Raw genomic sequence first — 17,625 nt, forward strand, 5'->3', positions numbered from 1 at the left:
TTTGAGATGTAAAATTTACAATATTTTAATATAGTATAGTCATTGCAATATACAGAGATCATAAATGCCTGTGAATACTAGGTGAAACTACAGTTTATTGTGAGTTTTGAGTTTATTTTGAGTTCCACAGGAGAAGTGGTTTCTGAGAAGGTCTGTCTTGAATGACTTGGAGCATTCTGTGTCCAAAATGAACACTTAGCTAAAAACACATATCTTTCAAATGATCTGGTGTTCCAATATATTGGTATTCCAATATATTCCAACATATTGAATGTTCCAGTATATTGTCATGTTCATGTGACAGTTTTAATTCTTGAAGCTGGGTCATGTTTTTAAGACTGCAAATAGAATACAGTTTCCAAATAAAAAGTTTTACCAGGACTTTTACCTCACCTGTTTTGATCACGCCAGCATATGTGAATCCCTTGACTGAAAACCATTTGGGCTCTAAAGTATTTCTGGATTAATGTTTTACTATAATTAGTATCTTATTTCCTAATGCAAGGTTTACAAAAGCGGTCCTGTTTCTGTGTGTACTATAGGGAACTTTATTGTTTCTTCCATCTAGAATATAGTTTTAACATGTTTTCATTTGGAAACTGAACCTGAAGCATGCATTTCATAGAAAGGAAGCACTTTATTTCATTGCTATTCTTGTTGTTCTTCCTTTTGTGTCCTTTTTAGCACAATGTCCAGCGAATGAAATCCGTACAGAATCATCAGGAGTGATCCTCAGTCCAGGTTATCCAGGCACCTATCCCAACTCTCAGACATGTTCTTGGACTATAAAGGTTGAGCCAGGATATAACATCTCCATTTTTGTAGAAATGTTTCAAAGTGAAAAGCAATTTGATGAGCTGGAGGTATTTGATGGTAAGAGAGATTTACATTCTATCTAATCACAAAAGACCAAATATTGTGTCGACTGGGCCTTGATTTCCAGTTGTTGGTTTCATAATGCAGTGACAAATCTGAAACTTAAACAGCAGTTCAGGATTTCTATTAATTTTGCCTTAAATCTAAATCTGTTAGCCAATTAAATTTTTTATAGATGTATTCAAGACAAAGAAGCTTTTAAATGTTCTTAGGTATTGTCAGAGGAGGAGCAGTAGAGCTGCAGCATCCCTATGAAAGTCACACAATTTCCTGTTTCCTGGGAAATGTATGGAGGTGTCTAAAAGGAGAAATTAACATGCTGGTCTGTAAGGGTTCATTTCTGGTAAGGAAATATTTTGGGCTTATAATTCCATTTGTACAAATTAATAAAATTAATTGAGTCTAAATACTCAAATTTGAGTTCAAATTCTGTCTACTTTCGCCATAGCATAGCAGACCAGTGCAATTCACTGTTTGAATATACCACTGTTAGATTTTTTGACCATCTGTTTTCAGACAAAGAGTAGAGAAATGACAAAAATCCAGTTTCTAGTGCTACTCACAGTATCACCTCTCAAAGGACCCTACTTAATTCTTATTTTCTGCTGAATTCTGAATTTATTGTCACTTGTTCTGTTATCACTGATTGATTAGGATAACTAGTTTCTGATTGTTCTTAAATATATGTTTATTCATTTGGAAACCATTATCATATCATTGCTCATTAACCAAGAATATATGATAATTATGATAGAAACAATTAGTATTCACTATGGGAGTTTCATAGCATGAAAAATATGAAAAGGACATATCTTTTTCAGTATCTTGCTCCAAGTATTTCTCTTAAATAATAAGTTTTTAATGTCTAAAATTATCAGTTTGTTTTCACTTTTTGGTAACAAAATTCTGGAAAAACCCACGATATTTGTAGTTCTTTTAAAAATGCCACTTCATTAGCGTATTTTTTTCTTCATAACATGTATGTTGGTCCATGCCAGGTTACTGCAGAAAAAAGTCTGCAAGAAATCTATTACGACTAGCTTTTCCTCCACTCTATTTTGTATTTAACCTCAAGAAACTGTATAGCATACCTGGAATTTTTTTAGTGGTCTGATCACTTGTTTTCATTTGAAAAATACTGTTGAAACTGATTAATTTGCCTGATGTATTTTTTTGATTTCTTTCTTATGAATTTAAATGTAATGAAACCACGTTATCAATAATAGATCTGAGAGAAGAATTAACATAGTTCCTATGTTTTTAAGCATTTTCATTTCGTGACATGAAATTATATTCTTACAAATTCATCTCTACTGCAGCTTTACAGAAGTAATTTTTTCTACCACCTACCAGCAACCTTAAGTGAGGAAGATAATGGCATTTTGAAACCTCTCAATTACAGTGCCATGTAGAGATTCCTGAGCTAGCTCTCCACAAGTTGATATTCAAATATGGCACATCACAGTACCTTGCAGAGATGCTTGTGTCCCTGTGGCCACATTAGCAATGTGCTTTGCTGGACTAATTAGTTCTACACCTCAGCTTGATGACTTTGTTGGGGCAGAAGGCAATGCTGATATCGCTATATTGCTTCCATTGATGGCTATAACTCAGACTAGCTTGTTCAGAGCTAGCTTAGGGGTTTCCCTGTATTGCTGCATTTTGCAACAAATATATGTCATATTGTGAGATTTTGTGTGGTCCAAAACAGTGTATAGTTTATCTAGGTTAGTAGAACTGCACTGATCTATCTAAACCAGCTTAAGATACATCATCAAACTTGATGCAGAAACTGTATAAAGATTGGAAAGACAAACTTTACAGAAATAATGTTTGCTAAGGCACATGTCTCTGATTACTTTATAAGGCAGCTTTGGAATGCAAACCACAACAGTGACTGGACCTACCTGACTTCACTGTAAATTATGATGCTTCAGCAGCTGGACGATGATCAGGATAGGGATCCAGTCACTGAGGTCATCCTGGTCAACTGGGACCAATAAGCCTGTTAGACATTCCCTCTTATAAGTCATACCTTTAAGAAATCCATCTGAATTCTAAACCAGAGAAGCCATAAATGTACTGTGAACAGAGTTAATAAAGTATTTTGAACTTGAAAACACTACATTCAGTCTATTCACATGGAATAGCATTCATTTAATACAGAAAAGTTCTTTTTTTCTCCCTGAACTAAACCACAAAAATTCTGTCATTGAAAATAGAAGGAAATGTCAACTTTTACCTAATATTCAGAAAAGCATCGTATGACACATCACTGCAGCAGAAGTTGAGTTTTTATTTCCTTATATGGACAAATTCTGAAACAATAATTAAAAAAATGTCATACTCAAGAACACCTAAGTCATGTTGCTGACCTTCCTGAAGACCATCTGAACAACTGCCTGCTAGGTAAGGTAAAGAAACTGAAACTCAACTCCAAAAAAAACAAAGCAAACTAAAATACATTGAATCAATCCTCTGATCTCCCAATGACTAAAAAATGTGGTGTGACATATGATGCTCTAAACTAATTTCATGCTCGCTAATAAGGATTCTCACCTTGTTGTATGTAGTGGGTCTTTATTAGTAACTGTACTCTTTTAGTCCCTTTATTTGAGAATTTAGAAAGAACATATACATTCCCAACTGTAACACGTGTATTAAACCAATTTTAGAAAAACCCAGAGTGAATCACAGAGCAACTGAGTGAAATGTCACATTCTGAATCACTTTTTCAAGCAAAAATAAGAATTGACTTTAGCATTCTTTATTGTTTATCCTACACTGTAATTGTTAAACACTAACTCCCTACACTAACTCCCTAATATGATAAACAAACAAGTCACCAAGCATTTTGATGAGGGCATGCTGGGCAACCTGTGCCTAAAGCTATGCTTATTTGTTCTTATTTTGTATATGCATTTATTATTTAGAAGATGTTTAGTAATAGTTATTTAGTTGTAATATTGTCATTATGGTGACTGAACTGCAGTTCCTAAGAACTGGGAGGTGGTCTTAATATTTATGGTTTGTTGTGGCTTCTATAGCCTCCCTTTTGTACCTGAAATGTCACAGTGAGAAAATACACGTTTGGGTTTTTTTATTGGACTGGAGGAGGTTGACAACAATTGCATTCAATTTTTAGGTGTCATTTGATTCAGTTTTATTTTTGTATTTTCATGTAACATAAGAACTGATTAGGCTGCAGCTGTTCAAACTCAGCAAAAAAAGTGAATGAAGCAGCTCTTTATTTGTAATAGCAACTGTGACCAAGATAATGTTGGTTGAACATGGCTCATAGACTTGAAAAAACATGGAGCAAAAGCATAGTGTGCATATGAAGGGGAATGGTTCAGCTGGAGAAAACACAACATTCATATGGAGGAAAAAGATGCCATTTCATGTTTTAGAAAGCTTTTGTTTAGAGATTGGATTGACGTTTATTTTTTTTCTCTTGCATGTATGTTGTTCTATTATATAATTAGCCCCAAAAATAATTTTTTGTGCTTTTATGGTTTTATTGCGGTGAAGATAGCAGTCTAGTGCCAGAACGTATTTTTTCAACATCCTGTATTTACCATAACTGTGCATCTTTTCACACTAAAATGAAACCATAATAAACACACCCATTAATAGAGCTGAGTCACAGAAAAGTATGTAAATTCATAGCACTTCTACACTGTGATGATCTTATATTTGAAGGAGCATTTTTAACTCTGTGTTTACCAGATAACATAGTGCCGTTTAAACTATTCAAGATGTATGATGTAAAAGAATGTATATATTTGCTAACACTCACTAGTTAGATAAGAAATTTAATAAATAATAGATATAAAAGGACAAGGAGTAGAAACACAACTTCATTCAATGCAATTGTGTCAGATAGAAATGAATCATTTTTTTAGAAAATCCACTCTTTTTTTCAGTGTTTGTGGCAAAATCACAAAAATATATTGGTTTATATTTCTATTTGTTTGTACCAATATCTTTTATTGTGCCCTCTAATGAAAACCTAAAACCAGATGGACAGTTTTAATAGAGATCTGTTAATTATTTCTCTGAAAATGTCAGCTTATTTCCTATCCTATCGCGTTCACATTCACTTAAACTCATTGCACTTTAAAACTTCAATAGTTTCTTTTTTCATCTCTGAAGGTTCTTCTGGGCAAAGCCCTTTACTGGTTGCTTTAAGTGGGAATCATACTGGGCAGCTGAACTTCACAAGCAAAATGAATCAGCTCTATCTCCGCTGGTCAACGGATCATGCAACCAGCAAGAAAGGATTCAAGATCCGTTACTCAGGTAACTACTAAAGTGTTCCATTAAATTGTACTTTGTGGCTATAAATACTATCGTCCAGCTGCACTTAAAACCATGAAGATAATTTATGATAATGTACATTTTAAGGATGTTTAATCATTCTGTTTTTTAAGGTAAGCACAGAATTGATCTCTCCATTTTTTTCTAGTGTGCCAAAGATCTCCAGATTAATGCTTCTCCAATTAATACTTCTCTCTGCACCTGCTCTCTTGTCTTATCAGACCTGGTGTGAGGCCTTTGAAATGTAGTAGTAAGGATAGCTCTTAGGTTTACCATTTCCTAGAGTTGCAATTCACAACTCTCAATACTGTGTTTTTCTTCATGTACAAATAAATGGAAAACTGGGATGGGGGAGGAATCTCTCATCTCTTCAACAGGCTGCATATGAATCTGGCATTGTGGTGACATGAAAATATGTAAACAGTCCATCTAACTAGTGTCAAAATTATTTCCCTTATTAATAAAAAAAATTAGAAAAAGTGTATTGCAGTACTGGATTAGACACAATGACCCTTACTCAGTTTTCAGTCTGTTTAAGATCTTTCCACCCATACATCTACAATGGTACTAAAAGACTTGGTTTAGGATCATTTACATGATGTAAATAGTGTGTGTGAGAGAGAGAGAGGTGACAATTGCTGTCATTAACATTTGCGCTTTTTTTGTGTTTGGACTTGATTAGCAATGTAAAGATTGTGTGTGTTAATCTTGGTTATTAATAATTGTCAGTATGAATTAGAGAAAGGAATATTAAGAATGTTTTAGCAGAACATTTCATCAAGCACCAAGTATCTCCCATTTAGTCATGTTAAAGCTCACTTCTTTTCTGTACCATCCATGCACTGCCTGCCTAACTTCTGTAAAGTTCCTCTCGTTGCTGAAACAGAAGATCAGGGCTCAGCTCAGAGCATAATAATCATTGTTTGGGGGATTTAAGAACTATAAGCAGAACCGTGAGCAGTCAGGAAAAAAAGGAGTCAGTAAAAGCATTATCTCCAGCTTGCAAGAAATCTTTGAAATATTACTACAGACAGACTGAAACTGAGAGATGGAAAGGAAAGCTGTTTTCAAGCATACTGGAGATTCACCTAGTTTTTCATAGTGAAAAAGCAATTGCAGGACTTAGATGGATTGAGAGTGTTCAAGAGCAAACAAAGAAAACCACAGCTTCAAATGTGTGGCAATGAAGGAAGGGGACCTTCAGTTGTTAATTCAAAGTGAAGAAGCAATATCAGGGTCACAAGAGTAGACTTCATGTGAAGGATTTGGTTTGTAAGTATCATATTATTAAGGAGCCTTATTTTTGAGGAATTTGGGGAAATTATTTTATACCTTTGCTTTTACACAAAACACATTTTGCAGTAGTGAAGAAGTGGTCTGTCTAATTGCTAAGCTCAATTCATCAATTATTATGGCACTAGCTGCAAAAATAAAATTGGGAGGCTGGAGACAGATATGCAATCCTTATGGCTATGTTTTAGGAACAAACAACAGTTTAGCTTTTTCCACTTCACTAGCAGTCACTGCCTGCATTTTTCTCTAAACTTCTGTGCATTTTACATGAGATTCAATGGAAATAATCAGCATGAAAGAAGAGTAACAGTGAGCGGCAGCATAAACAATTGGATTTGAATCTTAATGAGGGAGAGCAACATCATGAAAATAGGAAAAATACAAGATCCTAAAAAGGCTATTGATACTGTGGCAGCTGTGACTGAGCCAGCAGGCTTCCTCATAATGAAGAACCTATTGAAATGAATTACTGCCCTCCCATAACCTTTCTCTTCTCCAGCTACGCCGGTGCACAAAATTTTGTAAATTGTAGCTTTGTCACAACTAGATTTCATTTGTAGATACAAATTTTATTCACTGTTCAAAAGTATAGAAGCTTTCAGAAAAATGTTTAATATTTTCTTTAACGTACAACTTTAGTTGTAAGCTGTTTGTCTAATATTAATGGTATGTTTTCTATCTTGTGGTTTAAGGCTTTTCACTAAATCTCAGTAGAAAAATGTCATAGCATTACAGAGGAGGGGTATTCTTTTAAGGGCTTTGACATATTATAGAGGCACTAGCACGATTTTAGTCTAAATAAGGCATTTTCTAACTGCACTAACACCTAGATATTAAATGATCTCTTTCTTAGTCTATGGAGTATCTGTATGGCATAATGAAGCCAGGAGGGGAAGCATCAGTTAGATTTTCTTGCAGCTCTAGGGAAGTAATGCCTTTTTTTTCTTTGAAAGGGATATAGTATGGTAAAGTCACTAAAATGGAAGAAAAAAAAAAAAGGAAAAGGTCTTGTGTGCTGAAATATCTTTTTTTTAATGCTTTTGTAGTGCTTGAACTTGACTTCCTGGTGCAGCTGGTTTCTACCCAAACTGTGCAGTATATTACAAATAGGGAAGATCTGTGAGTGCAGAAAGTGGAACTGGCTGAGCCCAGGCTAGGAAACCCACTCTATAAGAGATGAAAGTTTGAAACTGCTTTGAAAGACTCCTGAAGAACATGCTTCTTGGTTTTTCTCCCTCAATGATTTATAACCCTGCAGCATATTCCTACCCAGGAAAGCTAGGATAAAAGCATAGAAAAGAAGAAGTTTCTTTTTTAAGTAGCAGTAGAAAGAATGAGAGTGCACTACAGTACCTGGCATACCCGGTGGAGGTACAAGGACTTGGGAACCAGTTGGGTACTTCACTTGCTACTTTTCAAGTTGACATTGCCTCTGTAACACTTACAGGCTTTTGTTTAACTTTTGGTTAGTCATTCAAAAGTAAATAAAGCAAGTGGTTACTTAGCTGCTTTGTAATTTCCTGCCAATAGAACTAGATATATGTAGATGTATGTATCACAAACCCCACCATAGGTCTCTATATTGGGTTTGAGTGGCCAGATTTTTGTGGCGGGGGGGCTACAACTGTGGCTTCTGTGAGAAGCTATGAGAAGTTTCCACCATGTCTAATGGAGCCAAGTCCAGCCAGTTCCAAGACAGACTGGCTGCTGGCTACATCCAAGCCCATCAGCCATGGTGGTAGTGCCTCTGCAATAATGTACTTAAGAAGAGAAAAAAAACAACCTCAGCAGCAGCCAGAAGAAAGGAGTGAGAATATGTGCGAGTGAGGACTCTGCAGACACCAAGGCCAGTAAAGAAGAAGGTGCTGGAGGTGATCTAAGTGCCAGAGCAGATATTCTCTTGCAGACTGTGGTGAAGACCAGGGTGCAGGGCAGGCTGTGCCCCTGCAGCCCCTGGAGGACCCCATGCTAGAGCAGGTGGATGCCTGAAGGAGGCTGTGACATCATGAGAAACCCGTGGTGCAGAAGACTCCTGTCGGGACCTGTGGACACATGGAGAGAAGAGCCCACACTGGAGCAGATTTGCTGGCAGAACTTGTGACTCCATGGGGGACCTGAACTGGCGCAGTCTGTTCCTCAAGGACCTCACTGTATGGAAGAGATCTGTGCTAGAGCAGATCATAAGGAACTGCAGCCTGTGGGAAAGACTCACATTGGACAGGTTCATAGAAGACTGTCTCCTGTGGGAGGGACACCATGCTGGAGCAGGGAAAGAGTGTGAAGGATACTCCTCCAAAGGAGAAAGGAGCGGCAGGAACAATGTGTGATGAACTGACTGCAACACCCATTTGAGCCCTACATTGCTCTTTAACTCCAGCAGGCCACTAAGCCACACCCAGCTGCTTGCTCACTCCCCCCCTCAGCAGGATGAAGGATGAGGTAGAGAATCAAAAGAGTAAAAATGAGAAAACGTTGGATAAGATAAACATATAAAGTTTAATAGGTAAAATAAAGGCTGCACATGCAATCAAATCAAAACAGGGAATTCATTCACTACTTCCCATTGACAGGTGTTCAGCCATCTCCAGGAATGCAGGGCTCCATCACACTTAATGGAGACTTGGGAAGACAAACACCATAATGCCAAACATCTCTCCTTCCTTCTTCTTCCTGCACCTTTTATTGTTGAGCATGACGTCATATGTTGTGGACTGTCCCTTTGGTCAGTTCGGGTCAGCTGTCCCAGCTGTGTCCCCTCCCAAATCCTTGTGCACTTGTAGCCTCCTCACTGGTGGAGTGGTGTGAGGAGCAGAAAAGGCCTTGACACTATAAGTGCTGCTCAGCAATAGCATCCCTGTATTATCGACACTATTTTTAGCACAAATCCAAAACACAGCCTCATATTAGTGACTATGAAGAAAATGAACTCTCTCCTAGATAAACCAGAAGACCTGGGGAAAAGCAGGGGAAGGAGGTGGGCAAGGGGGAAGATTTTTAATATTTAGTTTTATTTTACATTATTCTACTTTGATTTGATTGGTAATAAGTTAAATTAATTTCACCAAGCCGAATCTGTTTTGCCCACGAGGGTAACTGAGGGTGATCTCTTCCTGTCCTTATCTCAACCCACAAGCCTTCCATTATATTTTTATCTCCCCTGTGCAGCTGAGAAGGGGAGCAATTGAGCAGCTTTGGTGGGCACCTGGCATCAGGGTCAAGCCAACACACCTTAACTATGTTCTTTTAACCTCACATATTTTCGTGAGAAGCATAATTCTTCACCATTCATTTAATGTTATTTTCAAGGTTTGTACATGGGAAACTACTGTTCCTACTCCCTCTCCATTTCAATTTAAAAGAAAAAGCTATTAATTGGTTTGTCTTTACGTTTTCCAGTAGCTGGTTATAAGTAACAACGGAACTGTACAAAGAAGTTCATCAGATTCTGTATAATTTTTTCTTCTCTGGTTCCTAAACTTGTACGTGGTGATTTGCTGTAATAAATACAGCAGGAAGGTCACAGTGGAGGTTTATACAGTAATTTGAATCAAGACAAATGTGCAGGATCATTTATAAATGTTGAATCATCAGTAAGAAAGTCTGTCCTACAAATAACAGGTTATTTAGTTAGATGTTTAGTTTTTGGAGGGGTAGACATTTACAATTATATCACTAAAAAGGGAATAGGCCTTTGCAAGTTTACCTTGTGTTTTCCTGCTATTTATTTGTTAGATTTAAAGCTAAAATGCAAAAGAAAAAGAATGACAGCCCAATCCTTTCTTGTTGCTTGGTTGAGTAGTGTTCTCCATTTTGATCCTGTACATTATAAAGGGAAACGGATGGTCCATTAATCAAGGAAATGGGTTGGTAATCAGAAGAGGTAAGTTTAATTTTCTTGTGTGACCTTACCTAATTAATTAAGCCAGTGTCCAATTTCTTATCTATAGAGCGTCTAAAGTGAAAATTATGGTAACACTCTAGCACATTGAATATTTAAAGAATAGCAGTATAAAGACTTAAGATTCCCTGGTAATATGATGATGACAACAAGTAAGTATCCCAAAGACAAAGTTAGAAGGAAGCAGTGTATTAAGCTGTGACTCTTTTATCTGTCAACATAAAATTTAGCATATAAGCTAAACAAAGGCATCACAGGATTTGAAGGAAAGTTTTTTGTATATTTATAATTCCAAACATAGTATTATTTCTATGAATATTTATAAATATCTTCTTCGTATTAGTTTTTTACTATTGATCAAAGATACTGCTGGGAAATCAGGCCCTTTGCTAAAATAAATTCTTAGAGAAAATATTATATAATTCACTGTAGAGACTGAAACCTACAAAATCCCCTGGGGGTTTTGGACATCCAGTTTAAAGGAATTTTAAGTTTTAATTGGGAGTTATTTAACTGAACTTCCCTTAGACTGAGTGTCTCAAACAGCAAAAAAACCCTCAGCACAGATGTTTGAATGTTCCAGCTATTAAGAGAATATGCTTTGTTAAGGAAGAGCGTGGTCCTGCAAATGCAAAATCAGTGTTTATCTGTGTTGCTGTCCACACATCCATTGACTAGTTATATGTGATTTAGCCAGGCAGTTATTACCCTGCTGGTATTCAGTTGCAAGTTGCAAATGGATATTTTGATTATAAGTGAGCTGAAAATGTCTGTTGCCTTGCAAAATATACTGGTATCTAAGAGGCCTTAAAGGAATGTGGATGCTATGTCATTTGGAAAAGTAAATTAAATCTATAACTGTAAAGCTACTTAGGTCTCTGGAATGGTCATAGAAGTTTGTCACATTTTGTGGTAAAACATTGCCATTCCTAGATGAGAGCACTCGTCTGTCATTACACCTATTTCAGCTAAGCCTCATGACATTCCAGGGCAGATTCTCCTCTCAGCAACTGGCTGGGAGAAAACCAACATTTTATCCCAATGGTCCTTGACACAAGGCTGCAATATTTTATGACCACGCTGTATGGCTTTCTGCACAAGCTCAGAATTTTCACTCAGCTAACAGTGGCTGTAGTTTTTCAGTCTGACATTCTTCAAGCATTTGTTTACACTTCAGGTTTTCAGATATTTATTTATTGTCTTGTGTGTGGTTCTTCTGTTAATATGTCAGTTCCTGACGCTAGAAGATGTGTGCTTCACCCTGGGCTCCAAAGGGAGTTCAGTTTAAAGAACAGATTAAAAATTACTAAACTATAGGTTGAGAATGCATTGTATGGAGTCTTATCAATATTCCTTCACTGTATCAACAACTGTATTTTTCAGAGTTGTAAAATAAATTCATCTTCAAAATTTTAGATAATTTGCTTCAAATGTGTTTCTTCTTTTCATGCTATCTATAGCTTAGACATAATAAAATCTTTTGAGTATCAGCCTTTTCTATAAATATTATGTTGCCTTTGCTAAATTTTAGTAGGGCTTTTACGTGGATGAGGACTACAGGCACTGCTTGCCTATAGCCTTATTGCTGGTTTCTGACATACTACCAGTCTACTGACACAACTTTAAAATGTCATTATCATACATTTTTATAAGAATGGAAGGTGGATCTAATCTGTGTTAAATAACTGTTTTAAACAGAGTTTAGCAAAACATGTATGATTTATATCACAAAATGCATGTTATTATGGGTTTCAGAGACTCTATTAACAGACATGAAATTGTGTAGGTCTTCTGTGAGCACAGTCCCCTTCTGATATGTGGGATCTCATGGCTTTATTATTATAATAAGTAAATAAACCCATAGGAACCCAGCCAGTTGGGAGTTCAACAACCAAATCCGTTTATTGGAAGCAAACATTGCCTTTTATATGCACCTCAAACTAACGAGTGATTCCCTTGACCAACCACCATGGGGTATCTCACTGCCCATGTGCGTGGGAGTACATTCAGGACTACATCTCCCAGGATGCTCCATCCAGCATCCCTAAAACACGCCTCCTACAGGATCTTTTCTGTACTGCTCTCTGTTTACTCATTGTACTTAAAGGAATTCACCTTGCTTCTTGTAGTTCCATTCACCCTAACTTGTTTGTTCCAAACCTTACACTCATTCTCATCATAATACCTCTACCAAGCCAGTCTAGCTGTGCTCCCCAACCTTTTTGTTTGGTCTCCACCTTTTTCCTACCCCTCCTTACAAATCATGGTATACTTTTAATGGTTCTCTGGCAAACAGCATAAGGTTGTTCTTTATCCAGCTTTCATCAAATCTTTCCCTTCTAGCTTCCCATCTTAATTTCCCTTGCTAATGTCTCCCCTAATTTGTTAACCTCGTCTTTCCTTGCTTATGTCTCTGAACTCTTTCTCTCTCTCCCACTAATCAATTCCAGTTTTATACATTTTTCTTTCCAGTTTCTTTCACTGAATCAGATATATATTTACTTGCATCACATTTTAATCTGAACTTAATCTCAATCTCTAATACATCCATCCTTTAGGTGCCACTTCTAATAGCTAACCAAGTCCTTCTCTTTATCTTTTTTCATCACTGACTCTTAGCCTTCAATCCCTCCCTTCCTATTTCTCATCTCATTGCATAATCTGTCATGGCTATTGTTCCCCCGGGCTTTTAAAACCAGCACCTTTGTGTCAAATATTCTTTCTCTCTTTTCTCCAGTTATAACCTCCCTTTCCTGTCAAACACATCTCCGAGTTTTATATTCACACTTGAACCTCTGCCTTTAACTTTCACAATGTCAGATGACCACAAAGTATTATCAAGACATCTTGGTTCCCAGATCTCTTCTTCCCTATTTCTTCCATCTCCATGCAGCTACTGCCACTCACTCACCTTGGGTTGTCAGGAAAAGTAAACATTAGTAACAGTAGATTGAAGAGACGGTTGAAAGCAGCAGATATTCAGGAGTCATCAACATATGTGGGAAGGGAGGATATAGTTTTCTGTGGGTCATATGCAATAATAACCTTTAGGAATTAAATATTGCCAAAATGATGTTAAAGTAAATTCTGAGTGATATTGTTGTTTTGTGTTCCTCTTGTTTTCTTGTATCAATTTCTTTTTCTTAGTTCAAAAGTTTTTTTGCTTGATTTTTTCTGAACACCACTGTAGTGGTTTGGACTTTGTTTTCCCTCAGAGGCTAAGAGAAGTGGTAGACCCCAAGGGGTGGAAACCTCTGGAAGTTTTGTAGTTCTGCCCAATGGGCGCTCCTGCAAAAATGTCAACATCCCACAACCAGACCGGAAGAGATGAGTTGTAGTTTGGTTGTTGTAGAAGAGGTGGCCATGTTGTAGGGCCACGAGGAACAGGCTCTAAGCCCCTGGGCCCTCTGGGGCCTCCCATCCCCTGGCTGGGGGACTGCAGGGACCTGGAACAGCATAAAGCTGGGCTAGGTGCCTGTAGTTATGCCGGGAGATGTTTTCTCCATGGGCACAGAACAGCAGCCGATACTGACCAGAGAAACGGTGGCAGAGAGCCAGAGATAAGAACCTGAACTGGAGGAGCAGCAGAAACAACATGCAGCACCGCAGAGAAGACTCCTGGAAAGGGAGAGAGAGAGAACCAGCAGCTGAGAGACAGAGTTTGGGGTAAGACTGTACCAGATCCCCCAAAACTCCCTTGAGACCCCTCTTGGAGAAGAGGGACATGGACTCCTATTTTAGAGGAGCCTTAGAGTACAGCAGCACCGGAGAGAGAGAGGAGCTGAGAAGCTCAAGAGATGTCCCGGAGCTGGACCGGGACGGCCAGATGGAATGCGGGGGGAGTTGACCTTGGCTCCCCCCCTCGCACTGCTGCCACGGTGGCAGCCTGAAGGCAGGGTACAGAGGCCCTGCAAGAAGGAGCTGAGTCTCCTGGGATACCAGACCGTCACGAAGACCCCCCTGTGTCTTCGTGATATGACGTGGTGATACGACCTTGTCTGGGGTTACGAAGCCCACGGAAGACCCCTTTGCCTGTGTCAAGGGGGCCGAGGGAGGTTGGATATCTCCCTCGTTGAGTGCTGGCAGAAAGCCAGCTATCAGCTGCTGCATGTGGAGAAGACAGACAGACTGCTGCCTCAGAAGATGCTGCTGCTTAAGGACTGGAAGGGATCTGTCCTTCTTTCCCTCCTGGACTTTTATTTGGAGGGGAGAAGAGATCTGGTCCATTGTAAATACTATATGTCATGGTAGAGATAGTTGTGATCATGTGTATAATGTGATGTTATATTTATTTGTACAGTCATTGTAATATATTCCCTTTCCCCCCACTTTGAGTCTGGTGTGTTTTGTCTGGAAAAGCCCATCTCACATTGGGTTGAGATGTGGGAGGGGGATGGAGCTAGGGAACTGGATTTTTGGGGCTATCTCAAACCATGACAACCACTTAGTTCGCTGGAGAGCTTAAACTATTCCTTTCGGGCTCAGGGTATTGTTAATTGTTACAACATAAGCAATGATTATGACTGATGGATTTCTCCTGTGCCTCCCAAGGAAATTTTCAGTATTTTGACATCATTCTGTGTCATTCGGCAGCCTGAATGTCCCATATTACATGCAATTTTAAAGATCATCTCTCTGGAAATTTATATATATATTCTTGAAACTAACCTCAGCTAAAAAAAAAAACCAATCAGAACACAAGTACAACATGTTATGCTAAAGATCTTGTTCTGGGTAAAAATCCCTATGCTTTTATGTTTAGCCAGGAATTTACTGTTAGTATAACTGAAATGTTTGCAGTTCAATAAAAGAATTACTAGCCCAGATCAAATGATTTTAGGGGAAAAAGAAAGAAGAAATTAAAGCTACTATAAGGAAAAACAGTATGGTTAGAATTTTTATTCTGTATTACTGAGTTACAGGCAAATATTTTCTGTCTAGAATTGCAGCAGTGAGGAAATAAAGTTGGACTTTTGTCTGAAAGGTATGTTGTGTTTATGACTCACCTGCTATTCTTAAGATCTCCTAGGATATTTAAAATTAGATAGTGCATAAGAGGTTACTGGAGCTGACTTTACTGGTTATAACCTGCTTGTTTTGCAATAACAATATCATTTTTTCTTCAATAGTTTGTAACGAAAATTAAAGTTGTGTTTATTGTGTTTCTTTAAATGTCAAATCCCCTATTAAATTTAAAGAGTAATTTTATAATTAATGTAATTTAGTTAGGCATGCAAGTGAATGTCACTGTGCTTATAAGAGACACGGAACATGACCCTAGACAATTGTTTTACTGGACCATCCTGGTTTATGAATTTTAATTCTAGTTTTAATTTTTCCCTTTATGATTTAGTGTTTTTGTTTTAAATAATCCCCAAGAGAAAGGACATATAGAAATAATATTTCAAGTAGAAATAATGCTGCTGAATTGAGAAGTATATAATGGAATTTCAACAGATGACAGCATTTTCAGCATCCTTAATATAGGATTTAGTTTTCCTGCCTATATTGCGTGGCATTTCTTAGAAATATTGACTTTGATACACTGCATCTAAATCTAGATATTTAAAGGAAGCATTTCAGTTAGGAATATAATCAACTCTATGATCTCTGTCAGTGAAGAGAAACATCCTTCTTTAGGTAGTAATTGATACCACAGGTGCACCTTAGGGTGACAAAATATACATTAAAAATAATTAAAAAAAACCCCAAACCAAAACAAAACAAAAAACAGAGAGCTAGATATTGAAAGCTGGATAGCAAGATCTGTAATTATGCACTTGTGAAATAAAACCCCAACTTCTACCGAATAATTTTCTACAGAAAATAAAATGAACATCACAGTATACCTAAGACAAATTCCAGTATGATGAAGGGAATTAGTATTGTAACAGTAGTTGCAGTTTCAGTGTCCTTGGTATTGACATTTAGTTATCAGTGGAGTTCAACACTGTCTTCCCTGTGAAGAATGTTCACAGGCTTATTTCAGTGGTGGATGTTCCATCAGATTTATTTTCAGAAAGCCATGGTCCTGCCATGCTTCTCCTGAAAATATATTAATCTCTGTAAGCTTGACATGGTACATGCCTGCTGCAAACATGCAGCGACTTGCACACCAATATGAAGTCAAGGTAATTGTTTTATGTTGCTTTTATCCAGTGATAAATATTGGCATGAAACAAACAGATTTGTGTTAAACTCCACGTGTGTCAAACTATATTGTTCTTTTGCTTGATCTGTGTCCAGTTTGGATAACCATACTCCATCCTTACATACACACATTGCAACCTTGTTTAAAAAAATGGTCGTTGTTACTCACTTTTTGACACAAAAAAGTTGTACTTTTTTTTACTTCCTCACCACGTCTAATTATTTCCATTTATATGTCACAAGTTGCCATGGTCCGAGGGGGGATGGGGCCGTGACACAGCACAAATGGGTTCGGAGGCAAGGTAGAGGTGCAGATGGAATGCTTTTATAAGGCGTGTACGGGATTTTTTATCAGTTCAGGCAGGGAAAGGTCCAGAACATGGGGTGGAGCATGAGATAGACAAACGGGGGAACAAATCGGGATAGGGACACAGGCAAAAAGGGGGAGGAACATGGGAGGAGCCAGGGAAGGAAAGGGCCAATGGTGGCTGTCTCCTCTCTGTAGCTTCTCTAGCCAATCAGAGAGGGAAGCAGGGAAACGGGCAAGCCCGGGAATGCCCGGGAGATACAAATTCTGGGGAAACATACAATGTGTATATACAAAATAACTGTAAAGTCCGTATTGTAAGTCCCCTCAGTCGCTGTACATCTCTTTCCACTTCTGAAATCATTCCCATTCTGATTCCTGGTCCTCGACAACGAGTTCTTGAGGACTATACTGGTCATGGAAACCTCTCTGTAGAAAATACTGGTAGAGTAGCGATTAAAGTTTAGCATAGTTTATTTTTATTTCAAAACTTAGACTTAAACAAAAGCATTCTATCTTATCTCAGTTATAGTATAAGTTCAGCCTTTAAGAAGTTACACTGAGTTAAGTTACATTATTTTAGTAAAAAGTAATACAATTGCCAAGTAATATTTTTGAGGAAACATGTACCAAAAAATTAAGTGCATTTTAATATGAAAAAATGCCTCTGATAAATCAGTGTATTGTTATTTATCGTGTAATTTTTTAACATATTTGACAAAATCTTTACATTTTGACTTAGCTGTCTAGGTGCACTGGATTTTTTTAATAAAGCTGTTTG

The 17,625-nt window shown here is 37.6% G+C and overlaps 1 protein-coding gene across 2 annotated transcripts in view; it reads left to right on the top strand.

Moving 5' to 3' along the window:
- Positions 1–17,625, top strand: part of CSMD1 (CUB and Sushi multiple domains 1) — a 1,077,872-nt gene that overhangs the window by 977,619 nt on the left and 82,628 nt on the right. For both annotated transcript variants that reach the window (XM_064650377.1, XM_064650376.1), the window contains exons 47-48: positions 685–873; positions 5,032–5,178. In XM_064650377.1, the coding sequence (XP_064506447.1) occupies positions 685–873; positions 5,032–5,178 (336 nt within the window). The remainder of the gene's footprint in view (positions 1–684; positions 874–5,031; positions 5,179–17,625) is intronic.

This window comes from Pseudopipra pipra, chromosome 3 (genome assembly GCF_036250125.1).
Source record: "Pseudopipra pipra isolate bDixPip1 chromosome 3, bDixPip1.hap1, whole genome shotgun sequence".
Classification (NCBI taxonomy): Eukaryota; Metazoa; Chordata; class Aves; order Passeriformes; family Pipridae; genus Pseudopipra; species Pseudopipra pipra.